General features: G+C 47.8%; 1 protein-coding gene across 2 annotated transcripts in view; it reads left to right on the forward strand.

Annotated features, from left to right (window-relative positions):
- TBX5 (T-box transcription factor 5) overlaps positions 1-21,075 on the forward strand; it is a 44,843-nt gene extending 23,768 nt beyond the window's left edge. The window contains exons 8-9 of one of the 2 annotated variants that reach the window (XM_060029383.1): positions 10,585-10,811; positions 20,364-21,075. In XM_060029383.1, the coding sequence (XP_059885366.1) occupies positions 10,585-10,811; positions 20,364-20,944 (808 nt within the window). In that variant the 3' untranslated portion in view covers positions 20,945-21,075. The remainder of the gene's footprint in view (positions 1-10,584; positions 10,812-20,363) is intronic. The other variant, XM_060029385.1, reaches the window with a different exon arrangement.
- The last annotated feature ends 1,827 nt before the right edge of the window (positions 21,076-22,902 follow it).

Genomic DNA, 22,902 nt, shown 5'->3' on the forward strand with positions numbered 1-22,902 from the left:
TGGAAGGGCAGGGATCCTTCCTCTCGATAGAAGGAGGGTCAAGGAGTGTGCGCACTTGTTTTAACACTGCCCCAGTGCGCCCAGGAGTGCCTGTCACGGTCCCCGGCCTGGAGTGACCCTGGATCATGTTAGGTGCTGAGATGGGGTCCTTCCCCTCGTGAAGCCAGAGGCCAGGTTGACTGCCAGTTAAGGTGCAGAGGCCTGGCCGTGAGCTTTGTTTCTTTCGGATGGAGAGAATGCCCCCTCCGCCCTGTCGGGCCGCCACTGGTCTTTTCGGAATGACAAGCCCCAGAATCTGAACAAGCAGCAGCAAAGTGCTTCCTTGGGCACTTCCTGCTTTAATGCCCACAGAGTGGCCGTGAGCAGCGCCTGGTCTCTGCAGCATACACAGCATTTACTGGGTATTATTGGGAGGCTAGCAGAGTGCAGCAGTGGTGGCTTCAGAGCTCTTCGTGGGAGAATTGCGGTTGCCTCTCCTTCCTCAGGTTTTTACTGGACTGCCGATACCTTGGCAGGAAGTCATCTCCAGAGCTGGGGTACTTGGAGTCTCTGTTTGGCTGGCCTGGATTTTGAGCCCCTCAACCAGAGAGCAGATAGAAAAGCTTAGAGCCCAGGATGTCCCAGGTAGAGCCAATAGGTTGGTTTTGTCAGCCCCAGGCCGTCGACGTCTCTCCACCATCGTGAGAAATCCACCACTGTCCCGCCCTCTGCACTGCATGTCACCTCCTCCTCTCCTACCTTTAGGGCGGGGCTTCTTAATCAGAATCTAAGATCCCGTTGGAAAATCCGATTAGCAAGGAACGCTGGAAAACTCAAAATATATAAATAGAAAAAAATGTCAAAGAATTTCAAGGGATTCATGGGGTCCGGGACCCTTCAAAAGTTAAAATCCTTCTACTGGAGCCGTCCCTCCTTTTCCAGCCTTTCCTTCCTGATTTCAAATGAATGTTCAGCTCCCTAACCTCAGACGGCCTTTTTCAAATGAAAGGCTCAGCGCTCTTGTATCCTCATGCTTGTGGTTAAAGGTGATGGGGAAGTCCAATTAATGAGGCGTGATTTCCAAGACAGCGTCCTGGAGATGGCGTTAAATCCCCACTTCTTGCTGTACTTTTGGCTAGGCACGTGGCTTCTCTCAGGAAATTGTGAAGTTATGTAAAACAAGAGGGGGGTTATGTTTGGGAGGCCAAGCCAGCCTAACCTGTGAATGGAGGTTTGTCCCAAGGGGTCCCATCCTGAGTCCTGGTTGTCCATCATGTCCACCATCGTTTAAGGTTTCCCATTCGTCTGCAACACTGTACCCACCCCTGTCCTCCCCAGCCCCTGCCCCAGCGGACCTGCTCTTCAGGGATAGTGTCTAAGGGCAAACCACACTGAAGCCGTGTTTCTCAAACTTTTGGCAGACGTCGCATTAGCTGGGGGTGGGGAGGCTCGTGAAACATGCAGATTTCTGGGTCTCACCTCAGAGGTTCCGAATCAGTGGCTCTAGGGAAGGGGTCCGAAACTGCCCTGTAACAAGTTATCTGTGGAAGGGTCCCCTGGTCACACCTGGGTAATTTGTTTTGGCCCTACAGAATGAGCAAAGACATGCAGGTAATGTGTGATCTTATTTTCTGGAAATAGAGCTCTTGTGCTGGGCTGTTTTATAAAAAAGAACCCTTTTCTCTACTTGGTGGTCAACTTTGGCTGACTATTAGGAGTTCCTGGAGTGTGTCCCAGTGTTTCATTATGAAACACGTAAGACATATAGAAAACATGGAAGAACTGTACGGTGACCACCCATATGCCCACTGATTAGGGTCTGCAATTAGCATTTTGCTATACATTTGCTCTATCACACATCCATCCACCAATCTGTCCATTTGTCTATCCATCCATACACCTACCAATCTATCCATTTATCTATCCATCTATCAATTCATACGTACATTTATTCTTCCACCAATCTATCCATTCACCAATCCATCCATCCATCCATCCATATTATTTGTTTTTTGGATGCATTTCAAACTCAGTTGCAGACATGAGTACCTTCCATCCTTGTGTACTTCAGCGTGCATACCATTAACTAGGATTCAGTTTTTGTTCGTGATTGTCTATTTCAGGTAAAATTTACATACTGCGAAATGCACAACTAAGTGCGCCATTCACATCCTGACAATACCCATACCTGTGAAACCCAAGCCCGTATCATGATACAGAACATTCCTTCACCGCAGAAAGTTCCCTCAGGCCCTTCCCCTGTTAATTCCTCCTCCACTTTCCCACCAGAAACAGTCGATGTTCTGATTTTTTTAAACTGTAGGTTAGGTTTGTCTGTGATAGAATTTTATATAAAAGGAATCATACAGTGTTTACCCTTTTGCTTAAGGCTTTTTCCTCCTGGGTAGCTTTTTAAAACTCCCAGTGTCCAGGCTGCACCGCAGAGCAATGACATCAGTATTTAAAACAACATTCCCCAGGTGACTGCAGGGTGCAGCCACGTTTGAAACTCACTTCTCTGGAGAGATTTCCCTATCTCTACCCATCCCCACCTTAAGCCCTGTCTCTCACCTGTCCCATCATAGTGGTTAACGTTCTCACATTAGGAATTTGTTTTCCTAGAGACCCATTCCCCCGTAGGTGTTTTTTGGTTGGTTGGTCTTTTTTTAAGGGGGAGAGGCAGACTTTTTTTTTTTTTAACATCTTTATTGGGGTATAATTGCTTTACAATGGTGTGTTAGTTTCTACTTTATAACAAAGTGAATCCGTTATACATATACATATGTTCCCATATCTCTTCCCTCTTGCGTCTCCCTCCCTCCCACCCTCCCTATCCCACCCCTCTAGGTGGTCACAAAGCACCGAGCTGATCTCCCTGTGCTATGCGGCTGCTTCCCACTAGCTATCTACCTTATGTTTGGTAGTGTATATATGTCCATGCCTCTCTCTCACTTTGTCACAGCTTACCCTTCCCCCTCCCCATATCCTCAAGTCCATGCTCTAGTAGGTCTGTGTCTTTATTCCCGTCTTACCCCTAGGTTCTTCATGACCTTTTTTTTTTTTTTCTTAGATTCCATATATATGTGTTAGCAAGAGGCAGACTTTTATATTAGTCCACAGAACATTTAGTATTCCTGCAGAAGTGGCTGCTTTGGGGTGACTTTAAGGTCATCATTTCACTGACGGTCATTCTGCAAATGACCAAGGGGCCCCCGTGCTTCCTTTCAGAACACAGGAGGCCTTAACACAACCCCTTGAGTACAGGAAGCAGTTTCAGAAAGGTCCCTGTCCCAGGTTAGTCCCAGTCCCTCTGCACTCTGGCTTCCAGAAGCACCGAGGCCCAGCCTCAGAAGGCATCCCTCTACCTTCTCATCCTCCCTCCAAAATCATTAAAAACAAAACAAAACAAAACTAAAACTAAAATCGGAAAAGTATTAAGCTCTTCAACTTAGTACTAGATACCTGGGAATACTGTCTCACGTACTGTTACTAAGAGCCCGCCACAGGTTCAGTTTGCCTTGATCTTTCATGACTATCCAGCTTTTACCTTGGGACTCGCAACTCAACTGTGACGGGGGCCTTGTCATCCCCATCTGCAAAGGGAGAAACCGAGGCAGAGGGAGATATCCTGAATCACCCACATAACTGGTCCAGGACTTTTCTCTCGATTCCGGAGCTGCTTCTGTAGTGTTACTCAAAACCTTTTTGTGAATCTCAGACCCCTTCAGAGTAACCGATGCAAGTATGGACCTCTCCCTAGAAAAACTGACAAGCTCTACTCATCTGATAGTAGGGGTTGGGGGGGCGATTCATAGATCAGTTGAAGCCCTTGCAAGGTAAGAACTTCTGCTTCAAAACATAATTGTGTGGTTTATAAGCTCGTGTTCATTGAGCAGTGTGTCTGAAATATATGCTAAGCCTTTCCGAACGTTGTATCATTCGGCCATCCTGAGAGGCGGTGAATCTGATATTCCCATTTTACAGACGAGAGACTGAGGCTCAGAGAAAGGAAGAATTTAGCCAGCCCCACAGTGGCCAAGTTGGTGGCTGGGTACCAAAGGAAGGTACACCCACACAACCTAACTTCAGAGCTGCAACTTGAAATGACCACCCTGGTATGAACTTATATATATGAGATTTAAGAGGTTGCCAACCAAAGTTGTCATAAATGGTGGGCGCTCATGGCTAGAGAGGGCAGTGTCTTTGAGTCTCTTTTTTTTTCTTTTGGCGCGGCATGTGGCATGCAGGGTCTTAGTGCCCCCTGCAGTGGAAGCTCAGAGTCTTAACCACTGGACCGCCAGGGAAGTCCCAGTCTTTGATTTTCTTGCTGTCGCTTACATCAGACAGCCCTGGTTGAATCAATGGTGGGAAACTCCCTTTACTTCTTTGTGTCCCCGTGGCCTCGCCAGCGAGTTGGAGCAGCGTCCACCGTGCTTTTCTCCAGCTCAGTGGTGTGGTGAGATCCGAGTCATAAAGCGGTCGTGAAGCACTTTGTAGACGAGGAGGGAGCGATTCGTTATTTGCAGAGCAAAAACCCACTTGGGGTGAGCTGCCTCCTGTCCCTTGAGTGTCCACACACGTTAGATCAGAATCGCTTCCCCAAGCGTATCAGAAAGTTAATAAACCGGGAAGGCTCTCATGGGACTTTGGGGCCCCCCTTTTCATTTTAATAGCAGATTGAAGTGCTAGCGAGAGGAGGAATTTGCTCTTCGAGAACAGAGATTTCACAGTCCCCAGCCTCGCCCCAGTGCGCTGCTTTAGTCGTTTGAGAAAGGCTGCCAGAAACTGGGTAAGCATCGCCAGGGGAAAACAACAGAAACCTCCCAGCACCCCAGAACCTCTGCCACCTGCTCCCGTGAAAAGGCCAATTCAGTCGGCTGCAGTGGAAAACATTCTCGGGGCCGTTCGTTAGCAGGCTGCGACGCCGTTTGGCCTTGGATTTCAATATTCCCTTGTAACGTTTTACAACCCAGACCCGGCGACAATGGTGTCATTCATGGCATCCGCTCACGTGGAACAGAATGTGGGAGGGAGGCGGAGCTGGGGAGAAGCTGGTCTGCAGCCCTAACACCCAGAGTGAGCTGAGGGACTCAGAACCCTGGTTGGTGTCCAGACTGGGCAGAGCGCGTCTGTGTCTGCAGGAGACAGTGGAGAGCAGTGGGATGTGACATTTGGTAAAGCAGGATTGATTGACAGTTTGACCGGTAAAGGTTGATGGTGCCTGGTGTAGCCAATATCTAACTCTGGCATCACAGAGGAGGATACTCTATGTAACAGAATGGTTGTGTCATCCCAGCAGTGATGGGAAGGCAGCAATTCCCTATTATCAAGTATAAGTTGGCAAGAGCTTTGGAATAGCCCTGACCTGGAGCGCAGCTCGGCTTTGCCTCTTCTTAGCTGGGTGATCCGGAGCAAGTTGCTTAGCCTTTCTGAGCCTTATTTTCTCTATCTCTAAAGTAAAGCTAATCGTAGTGATGAAATGGGATTCTTGCCAGGATCAAATGAAGGAAAGCATGTAAGTCAGCCAGTACAGTAGCTGGGACATTAGGACGCACAGAGAGAACAACGTGGACGTTGAAGAGGAAGACGAGGATGAGGGTGGTGGAAAAACAGTCCCCAGTTGCTGCCCTCTTCCCAGACGCACGAGGGCTTTTCAACTTTCACTTTAATTCTCTGGTGTCCTGGATTCTTCAATGATGCTCTCAAACTGTGGAGGAAGATAGTTTATCTTCTCGTCATAGGGACTTCAGAGACTTCTGCTGTGTTGCTACTCACTGAGTTCCTTTGATTGGTCCATTGATGAGTCCAGGAAAAACAATCCCGGGAATTCCCTGGCGGTCCAGTGGTTAGCACTCGGCGCTTTCAATGCCGAGGGCATGGGTTCGATTCCTGGTCAGGGAACTGAGATCCCGAAAGCATTGTGGCCAAAAAAAAAAAAAAAAGATGCCAATGTTGTTTGTTGGTACCGTTTTCTCCTCTTTGCCTCTGTAGCCCCATCCTGATTGAGAAGTCACTCTACTCTTCCATGCCTCAATCTTGACACCTGTCAGATGGATTTGGGGATGTTGCATTTCAGGCATCAAGAAAGATGTGCGTGATTGATGGTGGGAATGATGTTTCAAGTTCTTCAGAGAGGAACAAACTGAGAGGGACAAGTGGTTATTGGGATAATATGCCTTTCCCACTTCTGTGAGTGTTAGTAATCAGAAGCAGAATTTGGCCTTTCCAGGGAGTAATTTTGCAATCTGGCAGTGCTGGAAGGGAGAATTCCACGGAGTCCATTGATACATTCTCTTGTAAATTCCCTCAGCCAACATTTTTTAAGAGTTATTTTCTTTAATTAAAAAAATAACGGTCTCCATTAAGAATATCAAATGAAAAGAGATTCCCCCCTTCCTGTTGGATCTCTGACAGTCCAGTACTTGAACTAAGCAAGACCTAAATAGAATTGCCAGTGAGATTTGACAACTTTTATGTTTTATTATTATAATAATTTTTCTTTCTTTTCTTCTTCTTCTTTTTTTTTTTTCTTTCCATTACGTAGCTTCAGCAGCCAAGGGAGAACTGTAAAGCTAATTTCATTCCTTTCAGCCTCCTGGCCCCAGGAGGAGAGTCTGAGCAGTGACGCTGCTCAGGATGGCGCCATCTTTAGTTCTGAGATGACACAGGCCACGGGAAAGCTGGGCTAGGAGACCCCTGGGTGTCGTGAGGGTGTCTGTAGCCTCATGGAAACTTGGCAGATACGCCATTGTCCCCTGCCTGGTTACTCTGACGTACTTTCAGATGACAAAGGCGGGGGCCCAGGATGGACATGGTCATCCCCCTGAGGGATGGGAGAAGTGAGAGAGGAGTCTTGGGCCCCAAACACCCGCACCCCCAAAAGCATATTATGTTTTAAAATGGAAAGAAGTCAGTAGGAGATTGGCCACAAGTAATTCGGGGACAGCTGGGTTAGAAATCTGGTGGTGTCTCTTTGTAGCTCTGTGATCCTGGACAAGTTATTTAATCTGCCTGGGCCTCAGTTTTCTAATCTGTAAAATGGGGACTAAAGCAGTACCCACTTCATAGGGTCATGGAGAGGCGAAGTGGGCGGATGCAGCATTCTTCAAAATGTGCTAGGTGTAGTGCTCTTCATATGCAAGATGATTTCAGGTGTACCTTTTTTTTTTTTTTTTTTTTTTTTTTTGCGGTACGCGGCCTCTCACTCTTGTGGCCTCTCCTGTTGCGGAGCACAGGCTCTGGACACGCAGGCTCAGCAGCCATGGCTCACGGGCCTAGCTGCTCCGCGGCACGTGGGATCTTCCCGGACCAGGGCACGAACCTGTGTCCCCTGCATCGGCAGGCGGACTCTCAACCACTGCGCCACCAGGGAAGCCCCAGGTGTACCTTTTGATTTTAATAGGTATTTACTTTAAATTGCATTAGAGAAACTGTAACTAGTACCAAAACCCCCTCATTGCACGTATATTACTACTCAGAGTGAGGCAAAACATATTTAGATAAAGAATTCGTTTTAAAAATGGAATAAGTTAAAATATAGTCGGTTCATGGCAAAAATCACAGCTAAGTTCGCGATTTCCTGATACATATTTCTTCTAGGGAGGCGTCCTTACTCTGTTTCAGGCCGTGGGCCTCTCTGGCAGTCTGGTGAAGCTTGGGGATCACTTCTTAGATTAATCTGATTAAATGTGTAAAATAAGTTGCATTGATTGCCAAGGAAGCCAGTTATATTAAAATACAGTTGTCAAAATCTTTTCTAAATGGTGATATAGTCACATGCGCACTTTACGAACGTCTTAAGTAACAGGATCTAGTGGCAGGTCAAAAACGACTGTATTTTTGTAGTCATCATGAGCGTAAATGGTGTCTGGAGACACATACAGCTGCAACGGGATGTGAAGCTATTTTGTTTCTGTTGATGACAGTCGCTAGGGCTGCTAACTGAACTGCGGCTTGTTGCTGACACCCAAACAGAAAGAAATACTAAATTCCAATTCAAGATTAGTGAAAACAAAGACATCATTTTGAAAATCTTAAGTTTACACCCCTAAGTTTTTCCCCAAAGTTAAGATCTCCAAGTTCAGGAGACAGACAGGCTTATGGCACTGCTCCCTCCCGAGAAATTTTATGGGCTGAAAGCACGAGTCATTTTGTAACGGCAGTCACGATAGTTTCTACTATGTGCCAGACATTTTCTAGAGTGTATTGTTGGGTAATTTCAACAATCTTGAGAGGTAACTGATGGCAATAGTAATGATTGTTTTCAACATGGAAGTATTCATCTAAACTTCGTAAGCACTCACGGTAAAAAGAGCCAAGCCGTGCAGACGTACAGAAAGTAATAAGTTGATCTAAAAAGTCTCCTGGGGCTTCCCTGGTGGCACAGTGGTTGAGAGTCTGCCTGCCGATGCAGGGGACACGGGTTCGGGCCCCGGTCCTGGAAGATCCCACATGCTGTGGAGCAGCTGGGACCGTGAGCCACGGCCACTGAGCCTGTGCGTCCGGAGCCTGTGCTCCGTAACGGGAGAGGCCACACAGTGAGAGGCCCGCGTACTGCAAAAAAATAAAAAATAAAAAAAATAAAAAAATAAAAAGTCTCCCGTAACCCCAACTTCTGGAGGGAACCTCTGGGATTCATTTCATAATCTAGACCATGTTGTTTCCCCCTTCTTTAACTTAATTCAGCTCACACAGATTTCTGAATTTGTGCATATCCAGCCTTCTCATCCTTTTCAAGGCTGCATAATATTCCATCGTTTAGCTCTATCAAAGCTGACGCTACCATTAATGAGGACATTTAGGTTATTTCTGGTTTTTGCCTTGTTACAGACAGTGCTGCAGAGAAAATCCTCATACTTACGTCTTTGGATACTGACCTGATGGCTTCTTGGGAAAATCCTTCGTAATGGGATTGCTCGCTCCATGTTATTGTATATTATTATTATTATTATTGTTACTGTTGTTGTTGTTTTGGCCACGCCTTATGGCAAATGGGATCTTAGTTTCTTGACCAGGGATGGAACCCGTGCCCCCTGCATTGGGAGCGTGGAGTTTTAACCACTGGACCACCAGGGAAGTCCCTGTATATTTTTAAAAATGGATGCTCTCAGGAATTCCCTGGTGGTCCAGTGGTTAGGACTCGGGGATTTCACCACCATGGTCCCAGGTTCAATCCCTGGTCGGGGAACTAAGATCCCACAAGCCATGTGGCGTGACCAAAAAAAAAAAAAAAGGGTGATATCATATTGCCTTCCAGAATAGATGGGCAAATCACCCTTCCATCAGCCTACACACTGTACTAGTTATTCTCCTGAACAAGGTTTCCTTCCCCCATCCCAAACGTTGGCAGCCCCCTCCTCTTTGTGCATGTGGGAATATTATGGGTTGGGCCGTTCTCTTCTTATACACCCCGGATGTTTCTCTCAATTCTACCTGTACCTTTGAGCTGTCCCTCCTCTCAGCTCCTTTGCAAACTCTCACTCTGATCCCTCCCCCACCCACCTGGCTTCCTTTGGGACTCTTGTGATGCTCAGCACCTCTTTCTTCCTTTCCAGGAGAGGTTTCTGTTGAATTTCCCAAACTCTTATGTGGAAAAAAATGGTCTGAAAGCTGAAGGGAAGGGAATGTGGAGGACGGATCCTATGAGTGTGAGGGACCAGATTTTGAGCACTTTGGAGGAGGCTGTACCTATGGCGTCATAAACTGAGGCTCAGAAAGGTTGTGGCCCAGAAGCCTGTGAGTGGTGGAGGTGGGACCTGAATTTGGATCTGCCTGGTCTTAGTCTCCATGCTCTCTTCTCTATCTCCTTTGTCCTCCTTTTTCTTCTCCTTTTCCTTCCCCCTCTCTCTCTCCCTCTACTCTGCCTCCAAAACTGTGACAGTCCTGCCGATGGCTACCATCTGTTGTGCCAAACACTGTTTTAAGCCTCTCACGTGTATTAACTAATTTCCTCTCTCAATAACCCTTTGAACCCGGGGTTTTTCATTATCCCCTTTTTACAGATGGGAAAAACCAGGCACGGAGAAGTTAAGTGTTATGTCATTGGCGACAAGTACGGCAACTCAAAAGGAAAGTCTAAGGCACGAGGAGCAAACTATTCAGATTAGGGTCACCTAGGTTCTTACGTGGCCACCCCAGGTGGTCAGCTACCATTCTTTACTAATGTTGGGCAAAGGCCACAGCCCCATTTTAAAGATGGAGACCCAGAAGTTAAGTCTCAGTGAGCTCTCAGCTCTTTAGCTTTTGAATTAGGGAATTCAAAGACGTCTAGAATAGGTTGAAATATTTCAACTGCCATGTGTGTTTATTGATTGTTGAGAGGGGTCTCAACTGGGGGTGCTCATTTATCTTTCTGCATATGTATAGAACTATTCATAAATCTACTCGCCTAATGTATAAGACATGAAAAGTGGTGACTAAATATATATGTATAGGATAGGATGCATTGGATGCACTTGAGTATAACTGGATTATTCATTCATCAAAGATCCCTTTGTTTCTTATTCTGTGAGTTTTCTGGTAGAGTCTTTGACCCTGTGGTTCAGCCAGTGGGAGGATCTCTGTCAGGCCACTGATCAGTGATACTTCACATCTTCTCTCTTTCAGTAAAGAATATCCCGTGGTTCCCAGGAGCACAGTGAGACAGAAAGTGGCCTCCAACCACAGTCCTTTCAGCAGTGAGCCTCGAGCTCTCTCCGCCTCGTCCAACTTGGGATCCCAGTACCAGTGTGAGAATGGTGTGTCTGGCCCCTCCCAGGACCTCCTACCCCCACCCAACCCGTACCCGCTGCCCCAGGAGCATGGCCAGATTTACCACTGCACCAAGAGGAAAGGTGAGTGTGACAGGCCTGCCGTCCTGGCCACTGTCTGTACTTCTTCCTTCTTTTCCTTGAAAAAATAAGTACACATGACTACGTGTATTTATTTTTAAAATGTAAGCAATACAAACCTACAAAGAGATTGCAAGAAATTCAAGCCATTCAAGTAAAGCTAAAGATTCCTTTGACGCGTCCCCCCCCTTCCTTGGGGAAAACTTATTTGAGATGTTCAGACCCATTTATTTATTTACACTTGCACACACCCACAAATACAAAAAGTTTTGCTTTTAGTTTTAACAGTTGATATCATACTGCATCTGTTTTGCAATTTGCATTGTTTTAAACTTTAGAATGCATCGTAGATACCTTTTCGTGAACTTAGAGTGGCCTCATTCTTTTTAGCTGCTGAAGAGGAAGTATTGCCCCAAAAGGATAAAGCTGAGTTTATGTTGCCACTAGTCGTCAGGGAGTGTGCTTCCAGGGAACCTCCTTGGAATTGGATGTGCCCTTTAGTTCACGTGCAGGGTTTCTCCCAAGTGGATTCTGAGCTCTTCTTTACTTTCCAGATCAAATCAATACCGAAAAAGGCAGGGAGGGAGAGAACAAAATCACAATAGATTTTTCTCTCCTGTGCAACCCCTCTTTAAATCTACTAGGCTGCGGTCTGAGACACAACCTCGTTTCCTTTGCTAAATGAGAAATGGATGATTTTTTTTCCTAAGTTATCTGAGTCCAGAGTGGAGGTTAAGGAAGGAAATTTCTGACAGTTTTTCGAGGCAGAATCGAAATTTCTGACAGTTTTTCGAGGCAGAATTGAAGGCGTTGATGCGGGCAGTGGGACCAGAGAAACAGATTTGAGTCTCAACTCTGCCCCCAGCTTCCTGTGTGACCTCAGGCAGGCGTCCTAGCCCTGCTGTGTGTCACTTTCTCCCTTTGTAAGTGATGCTAAGTTCCCTAGAGCAGTTGGTACTTGGTAAGCTGGGTGACAGCTATGAAGGAATAAGTGACAGGTATCCCTCCAGAAAGTGAGTCCTGGGAGGAAGTGAAGAGAAGGCTGCTTATCTAGGTGAAGGTCTGGAATAACAGACATAAGGGGAGGGGGCCATGTAGCCTCGTGCTTATGCCTGTGGTCTTCAGAGTCAGAAAAGCAAGATGAATCCTACCTTTGCCATTTTCAAATGTTTCTGATTAGGTGCGAGTTACTTAGCAAACATCACTAAAAGTTACTCTAAACAGCACTAAAAGTCATCTATAGGTTCGGGCCCGTGATTGGACCTGTCTCATAGACTCGGTGTGAAGATGACATGAAATCATGCTTGTCCTGCGTTCAGCACAGGGTTGACTTAATAAACCGGCCCTGTTTCGCTCCAGCAGGCTCACGGCTCCATCTTTAGAGTGGCCCTGTTGGGCCTCACAGCCCTAGCAGCCAACACAACGCCTGTCAAAGCCCAGTGCCTGGTGCCTGGACCCTTTTTTTTTTTCTCTTTTTTTTTTGGGCTGTGCTCATGGCGTGTGGGACCTTACTTCCCCAGCCAGGGATCGAACCCGCACCCCCTGCAGTGGAAGCACGGAGTCTTAACCACCGGACCGCCAGGGCAGTCCCCCATGGGTTTTCTTTAAAAAAACAAACAAACAAAACCCAACAACTCACTAACCAGAACCAATGGAAAAGGATGCTTCTGCAGCTTTCTCTGGAACGGGGGTGACATCAGGAAACGATCACGGTTTGGTGATTTGACGTTTACCAAAATCACGTTTTGAAAGAGGGAAGAGCTATCATGGCTCCAAGCCTGGGGTTGGGGAGCTGACTTGGGTGAGACGGAGCTTTCCAGACTTACCTGAAGCCCATCCAAGCTCCTTGGATCTGGAAGTCCTGCGCAATATCACCCCGTCAGGCCCCCTGGCCCAACTCCCAGCACGACCGCTGCCAGATGGGCTGGAGACCAGATGCCTGCAAACATGCCTCTTCAGGCACAAGCAGGGGTTAAGAATGTCCCATGAAACACAGGTCCCTGCACAGAGGTTCTGTTTTATATTATATTTAAGGGTGCCCTGCCTAGGTTCCAGACCACAGCCTTTTCAAGAACGTTACTAAGTAGGTACTCTTATTAACCCACTTTACAAACGGGGAAACTGAGGCCCACAGAGGGAAAATTGTGAGCTAATGGTTCTTGAAGGCAGCATTTGAACCCAAGCCTGGTCTGCAGACTCTGCCTGGGCCCTGAACCACCGCCCTATGTGCCTCCGTTACCTTTGCTTATGGGCTACGGTCTCCAAATTTCATCGTCCACCAGAGATCTGCTCTTGAGGCTGGGTCGAACACGCTGATTAAGAGCTCACCAGGTTTGAATTAAAGAGTTCTTTCGATTAAATTAATGCCAGACCAGCAGAAGAGAAGGAAGTTACAAAGAATCAGGGCGCTGTTCTGAGTTCAGTATTTACAGCAGCATCCTTGTAAACGCACTCCTGGAGGATGCAGGGTGGAGGCTTTGAACGCAAGCCTGATGGACCCTCTTTGGGTGATGTGAGGACTTGGTTTGCGTGGGGGTGTTGTGCGGGATCCTCGAGTGAACTTGGGATCCACTTGAGGCGGCCCCTGGGGAAGCTAGAGTCAGTGGCTGGTCCGTTGCCGTATGCTCCAGCGGCTGACACTTCGCAGCAGTGTGACCGTGGGTCAGTTGCTTCTCAGCTTTCTCAACTACCTTTTCTGCAGAATGGGGATGACGGTAGCACCTACCCCGCAGGATCGTTAGCAGATGAAATGAGATGATCCAGGTAGAGCACCTGAAAGAGTGCCTGGTACCTGTAAGTCCTCTATTGAACGTGAGCTAGCCCTGCCCTTGGGAAACTCACACGGTTGCAGGCAGCTCACATATTCAATGACTTCTTATAGATTTGTTTGATGACAGTGGCGATCGAATGCTCGAATGCTGTAACGGAGATACGGAAAGTGTTAACAAAATGCTGAGTGGGGTATCGATTGGACTAGGCTAGGGCATCAGGGGAGAATTTCAGCCGAGGTCTGCGGAGAGTGGGAGTTGGATAGGAGATTGGGGTGCCGAATGGGTGTCCAGGCGTTGAGAAGAGCACGCGTGCAGCCCCTCGGAAGATGGGGAGCCCGCTCCCACTGGGGCAGTGGATGGGAGGCCAGGGTGGCTGGAGCGCAGAGCAGGGGAAAGTGACGGGAGGGGAGGTTGCCAAGTAAGGCAGGGGCTAGCACGACGCCAGCCCTTGTGAGCCATTTTGGGGGGTTCGGATTTTAGCCTAACGCCCATGGGCGGCCATTGGAGGGGTCTGAAGCCCTGAGTGGCAGGATTCAGGTTGTGCTTTGAGGCGGTCACTTTGCTGTGATAGAACAGATGCCAGGGCCCCGTTCAGAGGCTGTTGCAGGCTCTGAGGTGTGAGATGACGGTGGCTCAGGCCGGGGTGTGTGGAGAAGAGCTGGCGATGTCGGGAGAGTCAGGACCTCGTGACTGGTTGAAGATAACAGGGTGAAGAATTGCCCCTCGTTCACGGACGCGTACACTGGGGCTCAGAGAGATTGAGAAACTTGCCCAGAGTCACCCAGCTAGTGAGCCGCTCCGCCCCAAATTCATACATGCTGAGGTCTGTGCACTCGGGGTGCCAGGCTCTTTTCACCTCTGCAGAAACCTCTGCCCTTCTCACCTCCCTCCACCCCCCAAAAAGGAGCTCCCAGAGACAGAGAACATTCCAGCCAAGCTCGGTCTGTCCTGCCTGCCTGCCTCAGAGACGACAAAAAGCAATTCATCATCAACCTCCATTGTAAAGTGATAAGGAATCAGCCGAGGTTTCCTTCCAGTTTGGGACTCCCGTTAAGTGATAACTCCATGGGTGGCTTCCCCCGACCCGGCCCCTGACTGCCCCACTATCTGACTTCCCCTCATTGTCTGTCTCCTTTCCAACCAGCCCAGGAGGCAGCCCCAGTGAAATGTCAAAGGGCCAGGCCGGCCAGAGGGCCCCTTGTGTTTGGACCCGGCTGTCTCCAAACTATCTCTCTCGATGGTTGGAGCCAAAAAAGCTGGGAAGGTCTTTTATCAATGCCACTCAATCAAATCCAGGACCCCAGGGCCTGGGAGAGCACTTGTCTGTCTTTCTTTCCCCCTCCCACCCTGACTACCCTCCCCACAATTAGAAACCAAAGGCAACCCAAATAAAGATTTCAGCAAAGCCATTTTCTGCGCTGGTACGGAGAGGGAATTGGAGAGAGTAAAGGGTTTTGCATCTTCTCCGTCTCCGTAGTTTGTAGAGCGATTCTACCTCCTTTTCTTTACTGGATCTTCACTGCAGTCTTTGAGCCATGGGAGATGCCCTCCCATCGCCATTTTGCAGGGGGGAAAATACAGGACTAAGAGCTTGGATTCCCAAGGTTATGTGGCCGGTGAGTGGCCGATCCGGGATGCGTTCATCGAGTAGATATTAACAGTACACTTACGTTGTACTGGGCACTGTGCTGTGTGCTGAAGACAAGGGGAGAGCACGATGGAAAAGGTCCCTGATCCCAGGAAACTTGTATTCTCGCTGTGGGAGACAGATAGTGAACAAGTCAGTACCTTTCATGGCTTCAGATAGTGGCTGAGATCTGAACTGGAGTCTTTTGATTCCCAATCTAGGATCTGCCCACGATACCATCCTAGTTCTTTGCACTTTAAAGTTAAGAGCTAACAGCGTGGGGACAAACACACACACAAATCCATCCATCCATCCTTAAGTGTCAAGGTTACCACCTTGTCATACTCTCTGAACACAGTGGGCTGCGTGAAGGCTGAAAGGTTGGGGCCATCTGGCCGAAGGAGCACTGTTTGAGGAGTCCAAAGGCCTGAATTAGAGTCCTACTTCTGACTTGCTGAAGGTCACTCAGCTGAGGAGTGGCTGCTCACTGCTCTACCTCCAGGGTCTGTCTGTGAAGACTCCACCACGGTCTTTCATCTGAATGAACTCCAGCAGCAAGGGAAATGACCCATTTGGGAATGGTGACAATATTTACTCAATGGCATCAGTGATTTGCAAGCAGCTCTGGGAGTTTTCTAGCCTGGAATCCACCCGAACACCTTCAAGTATTGGATGACCTTCACAGAGCCATCTGTCCAATCTTCCAAGGGGGAAAACAGAGTCGACCCACATTACTTGGGCAGATAAGATTTGAATACTTACTTTAGGTACAAGGAAGATAGAAACTAGACTGCACTGTTATTATCTCAATTCCTACATGAAATGTAGGTATTATCCCCACGTACAGACAAGAACTGAGACTGGAATGGTCCAATGGTTCGCCCAAGGTCACGTAGCCAGTGAATCAGAGACGTAACTGTGCCCTGAGATCTGTGTTCTGGATTCATCATTAAAGTCACTTTATCCAGAATCGACAACATCCAGAAACACGCAAGGCACCAGGGTTTTTCACACTGCCGTGTGGTGATCCGTGGTCAGAATCACGAAGAGGTTTACTATTGTCCAAGAGACTCCTCTGGGCTCGGGACATTATATCAGTATAATTGACCACCCTTACGCAACTTTCTGAAACCAAGCCGTGGACTCATCTGATTGAGGACTTGACCCTTGACTACAGCCCATTCCCCAACCGTGGAAGAGAAACAGGACTCGTCTGGGACAGAGGTCTTTGCTGTTGATCAGTTATCAGGCTCCCAATAAAAAGATAGAAACCAAACCATCACGAAAATAAACACAGAGATTACATCCCAAGCATTTATCACGATCGACGTGAAATTTGGACCCTGGCTTTGGAATTTCTTTACAGTGAGATGAGAACCAAGAGGCACTGGAGAATGCTCACGTCCTGTTTCCATCAATAAGCCAGCATTGAGTTTTTCTTAGGACTCTGCATCAGATCTTTGGGGTATTAAGGATTGGAATGTGTAATTTTACGATTTTCCAAAATGTGCTCTGGCCTTTTTCATATTATTCTTCCTTCTTTACTTGTAACCAGTCTGGAAGGGGATCAGAAACTCGGGAATGGTTAGTTTGCCTTGTTTTTTTTTTTTTTTCCCTCTTGCCAGGGTACCCTGCAGCTGTACTTTCTATTATTGAAGAGGGGAACGCCCTGGTTAAATGGAAAACCCAAAGGTTATGATTCCAGCAACAATGGAAACATTCAGATTTATGGACCTTAGGGGGTGGGTGGAAGGAAGAATAGAGGGAAGGGATCAAGGGAGGAGGTGGCCAGGACAAACAAAGAAATAAGTCAAGAGAAGCAGTGTCTTTAAGACGCCCTCAAAACGCCCGGTTGAAAAGTGAAAAAATGTGGACACTTGCTCATCTGAATGTCTTCAAACATCGGGATGGTTGGCACCATGTAGCTAGAACACCTGGAAGAGTGATGACTGCATTTTTCACTTTTTTTTTAGACCGATGTTTGGGCATCCTATGGGTCCCAGATGTGTCGCAGGAAGAGTCTAGTTAAAAATAAGTTTGCTTGCTGTTAGGTGGGTACAACCTTTGTGTAGATATGTGTTATTTGGGGAGATTTTTGACTTACCTGGGGGTATCACTCGGGAATGATGCGAGTAGAGGGGTTTGGTGGAACCCACACCTGTTGGTTTATAGTCCAGGGTGAAGCCGTAGGACTTCCTGTGGGGAGAATGACTGACTTGGAGCTTTACATCCAAGGAGCACCTGCTCTTCACACAGTGTCAGCCTCCTGCCCTTACAGGTCCTGCCCTTGTGCAGGGGAGGATGGAGAGGGGCCAAGGATGTGTGCGGAGCGGGACCACAGCTACCAGTTGACCAGCACCTGGCACTCGGTAACGGCTCAGTCAGTATCTGTTGGATGACTTGAGTGAGTGGCCTTGCGTAGTAGAAATCCAGAGAGCTTGGAGGCAAGGTGTGGTCGGCAAGGTGAGGCAGACCCAGCTTGGATTCCAGCCTCTGCTCCTTCCCAGCTTCGTGGCCTTGAGCAAGTCACTTCTCTGAGCTTCAGTTTTTGCCTCTAAGAGATGAGAACGAGAGCAGCCGCCTTGAGGAATGACTCTAGGAGATTAGAGTCAGGTCACTTAGTAGGTGCTTAAGAAAGCATGGCTCTTCTTTCTTTCCTTACTTAGTCCTGCGTCCTGCCCACATGCCATCAACCATCACAGTGGTGACAGTTGTGGGAGTGTCCCAGTGTTTCATTTTTCTTTATACTTGCCAAACTCAGGCGTATTTCTTTTCTTTTCTTTTTTTTTAAAATAAATTTATTTATTTTAGGCTGCGTTGGGTCTTCGTTGCTGCACACGAGCTTTCTCTAGTTGCGGCGAGCGGGGGCTACTCTTCGTTGTGGTGTGCGGGCTGCTCATTGCGGTGGCTTCTCTTGGTGTGGAGCACGGGCTCTAGGCACGTGGGCTTCAGTAGCTGTGGCTCGCGGGCTCTAGAGCGCAGGCTCAGTAGTTGTGGCGCACGGGCTGAGTTGCCCTGCGGCATGTGGGATTTTCCCGGACTAGGGCTCGAACCCGTGTCCTGTGCATTGGCAGGTGGATTCTTAACCACTGCGCCACCAGGGAAGAGCAGGCATATGTCTTTCTTTCTTTTTTTTTTTTAAATAAATTTATTTATTTTGGCGGCATTGGGTCTCTATTGCTGCGCGCAGGCTTTCTCTGGTTGTGGCGAGCGGGGGCTGCTCTTCGTTGCAGTGCGTGGGCTTCTCGTTGCGGTGGCTTCTCTTGTTGCAGAGCACGGGCTCTAGGCACACGGGCTTCAGTAGCTGCAGCATGTGGGCTCAGTAGTTGTGGCTCATGGGCTCTAGAGCGCAGGCTCAGTAGTTGTGGCGCACAGGCTTCGTTGCTCTGCGGCATGTGGGATCTTCCCGGACCAGGGCTCGAACCCGTGTCCCCTGCATTGGCAGGTGGATTCTTAACCACTGCACCACCAGGGAAGCCCAACCAGGCATATTTCTTAACGTTATTCATTAGAAAGAGATTGGAAGTGAGGAAAGAAAAATCTCCAGTTTGGGGAGTAAAATTCCAGCCAAGGAATGAATCTGTATGAGGTTTACATCTTGGTAGAAACTCCCAAGTATTGCTTCCCTTGAAGGAAACACCTGGAGGTGTGTTATTACAGACGAGGTCTGCCATGACACAGGCGGTGTTACCCTGGTAACAAGAGCTGCCCTTGGTGATGGGTATCGGGAGATTTACATGCTCGATTTTATTCCTTAGCTGCCCAGTGAGGTAAGTATTGCTAACTCTGATTCAAAGGTGATAAAAATGAGTCCCAGAGATGGCAGATGCCTTGCTAGTGTCACACCGACATTAAGTACAAGAGCCGGATTCAGACTCACGCATGTCTAAGTTTCTTAACCTGAGGTCTGCATTTTAGGGAGTCCTTGACCCCCTGAAGTTGTGTGCATCACTTTGGTTTATACGTACAGTTCTCAAAACTTCGTGTTTCAGTTTATTTTTCTGGGATAGAAAAGAGCCCAGCTCTTTTGTTAGTCCCCAGAGGGGTCAGTGACCCCAAAGTGGTTAAGGAAGACCCTCTTTCAGAGACAGAACTCTCTCTACTGCTCTCCACTAGGGATTAATTAGTGCTTACAGAAGGGAAGTGACTTGTTCAGCGATGAAACAGTGACACATGAATTGGTACCAACTCAACAGATCATGACTGGGTCCTTGTTCACATAAGGCATCAGGAAAGGATTTGGGGATTCATTCGGGCTCCCGTCCATTTATCCACTTTTCCATCCACTGTTCCATCCATTGCACAAGTAGTTGCTGCGTATCTTTCTGTCTAGCCTGGCATGGAAGAACAGGAATTTTGTCACGAGATTCCTAGGATTCTAATCTTAGCTCCACTGTTTATCAGCCATATAAGACCTTGGGCACGTTTCCTGACCTCTGTGTGTCTCCTTTCATCTGTAAAATGAGGAGACTGAGAGAACCCACCTCATGGGGTTGTTGAGAGGATTAAACGGGTGACCTCGTGGAGAGTACTCAGAACAGTGCCAGGCAGAGTAAATGCTGTATATGGTATTACTGTTGATGCTGTTGTTATTATTTTTGTCACTAGGTACGTCCCAGGTTCTGGGAATACAGTGATGGGTAATCCAGACCATGTCTTGCCTTCATGAAGTTCACATGCTGGGGAGGATGGAAGATAATAATTGTTATTTACTGAGTGTTCCCTTGTACCAAGCTCTGGACTAAGTACTTAATCTATATGTTCCCATTTCATTGTCAACACTTCCCTTTCTAGGAGGTGCTGTCATGACCCTTTCCATTTTACAGATGAAGAAACTGAGCTCAATTTCCCCAGTTTACTAGAAACTATACAAAGCATCTTTTCTAATGATTGCATTAATGTTCTCTTGGGGGAATATACTGAAAATTATTAAAAAAAAAAAAACGGAAACTGAGCTTGGAAAGGTCAAACTGTTTGCTTAGAACTCCGTAGCCCAAAGTCTTAGCCGTGACAGTCCATCCTCTTTTTATCAGAATGGAGGTTGGAGCCAACCATCTTCCGGACTTAATTCTTCTGTCCTTGGGCCAAATGGCTGTCTCTGCCTTGAGCTATGGGGTAGCTGATCTGGCCTCACGGGTGTCTGTCCTCCTGTCTCAGCAGATGAAGAATGTTCCACCACAGACCATCCCTACAAGAAGCCCTACATGGAGACGTCGCCCAGTGAAGAGGACCCTTTCTACCGCTCCGGCTACCCCCAGCAGCAGGGCCTGGGTGCCTCATATAGGACAGAGTCAGCCCAGCGGCAGGCCTGCATGTATGCCAGCTCCGTGCCGCCCAGCGAGCCCGTGCCCAGCCTGGAGGACATTAGCTGCAACGCCTGGCCCAGCATGTCCTCGTATAGCAGCTGCACGGTCACCACCGTGCAGCCCATGGACAGGCTACCCTATCAGCACTTCTCTGCTCACTTCACCTCGGGGCCCCTGGTCCCCCGGCTGGCTGGCATGGCGAACCACGGCTCCCCGCAGCTCGGAGAGGGAATGTTCCAGCACCAGACCTCCATGGCCCACCAGCCTGTGGTCAGGCAGTGCGGGCCTCAGACTGGCCTCCAGTCCCCCGGCAGCCTTCAAGCGTCAGAGTTCCTGTACCCTCACGGCGTGCCAAGGACCCTGTCCCCGCATCAGTACCACTCGGCCGTGCACGGAGTCGGCATGGTTCCAGAGTGGAATGACAGCAGCTAAGGCGAGGCCTACTCCTTCACTGCCATTTCCAGAGGGAGGGGAGAGAGGGAGAGGGACAGTCGCAGGGAGAACCCCAAGGACGAGATGTCTCATTTCACCCCATGTTCACGTCTGCACTTGAGAACCCCCCACCCTGCCCCAACACTGATGTAATCAGTCGCTTGAAACCACAATTCAAAAAATGTGACTTTGTTTTGTCTCAAGACTTAAAAAACCGCCAAGAGGAGATGAGTCTTTGCCTCCCCCCGCCCCTCCCCCCCACCGCACTCATCAACCGGCCACATTCACACCACCTCCAGATGCCCTCCTTGATTTCTTTTCTTTTGGTCTCCAGAAAGTCCTGCCTCCTGGAGTGTTTGATCCTCATGCGTAGTTAGAGTCCTTCCCTGTCTTGGTGTTAATGTTGACGTTGTTATATAATAAATAATAATATATTTTTTTTCTTTCCATTTTCTTAACGGGACCCAGTCCCTTATTTTGGGGGAGGTCTGAGGCAAGTATGTTTCAAAATATGTATTTGTGCAGTTGCCCTCAAATACTCCTCCACCCCGAAACCTAAATCCGCAACCCTCCGCCTTGACTAAGAAATTACCTACCTCTGCCATGTGGTGTCTCCGATTTTGTCCTCCCTTCCCCATCCTCACGAAGTCCAGTTTTGCCTGCTACCAACCAGTGGAGTCAGGGTAACACCAGACTCCATCTGGCATCCTATCTTACTCGACCCTCCCTGTGTTCCCGGCTCCGTGTTTTTCCTGCCCGCTAAAACGTGGCCTATAGCTTCCCGACCGGAAAGCTTGCTTTGAAAAACTTAAAAAGCCCCGGTTTACATGCGGGCAGAACTGTTGATAAGCAAGGCGCAAGCTCTGTGCTGACAAGAGTTGTGAAAAAGCCAAAATAAATATTCGTCCTGATAAAAAAAACAAAGCCAGCCCCCAGCTTCCAAACCTCCATCACTGACGACCCAATCTGGATACAAAGGCAAAAGCCACCAGCCTAAAGAAGCAGCCAGACGTGCTCACTGAGGAACGTTCTCCAAAGACACCACACCAGCACCAAATGCAGGCCCAAACTGTGGTTACTGAAGGCAGAAAACAGAATGAAAAAAAGTGTGTAAGTAAAATGTTATTGCAGGGTTCTTCAGATGTAATAGTTTACTGGTACTATTTATTTATAAATAGGAGGTCTAATTAAGTAATAACCTGAAATGAAACCCAGCATGGGATCTGGCCCAAAGCTTTTAATTTTATGGATACTCAAAACCAAGTTTGCGTTGTTTTTGTTTTTTTTTTTCCTTTCAAATGTGCTTTGCTTTCTTGATTAAAAAAGTGTTGTTTTGTGTTTTTTTTAACTGACCCTAATAAAGAGAACAGGGTAATACGTGAGACTGCGTATGTTCAAGTACGTGAGCGTGTGTGTCTGTTTGTCACGTGAGTGTCTTTATGCGATGATGTCTTTTTATGTTGCTAAGGCGGGGGGCGGGTGAGAATTAAGTACTTGTTTCGTATATTTGTGTACCAGTTAAAGCCTAATAAATGCCATGTGCTTAAAAAAGTACAGGGACTTGAACACCCATTTTTTCTCCCCTGTTCTTTCGATGGACTGATTTGAGAGGAAATGTGGTGGAGGAAACTGCTCTCCCCGGTTGTTCTCAGGGGTATTTGGAATCCTGTACTTGAGTGTAATGGAGCTGAGTGTGTTCACCACTGGTTTAGGTCTCTGGAATGGAGACATTTGTTTTAACTGAATTTGGGTCGGCATCGGAAAGGAAAAATCATCAGGAATCCCAGCTGATCAAAAAATGATATCGGCCATGCTAGACATAACACCTAATCCTTGGTGTTCTGAAGGATCTCCCTCTTTGAGTTAATTTACTGCAAGCAAGGGTTTTGGAGGTCCCGATATAGGCAACTTTACAGACCTTCAGTGGATATTTACTTAAAACCCACGAATTTAGGCTG

Source organism: Delphinus delphis, chromosome 13 (assembly GCF_949987515.2).
Source record: "Delphinus delphis chromosome 13, mDelDel1.2, whole genome shotgun sequence".
Taxonomy (NCBI): Eukaryota; Metazoa; Chordata; class Mammalia; order Artiodactyla; family Delphinidae; genus Delphinus; species Delphinus delphis.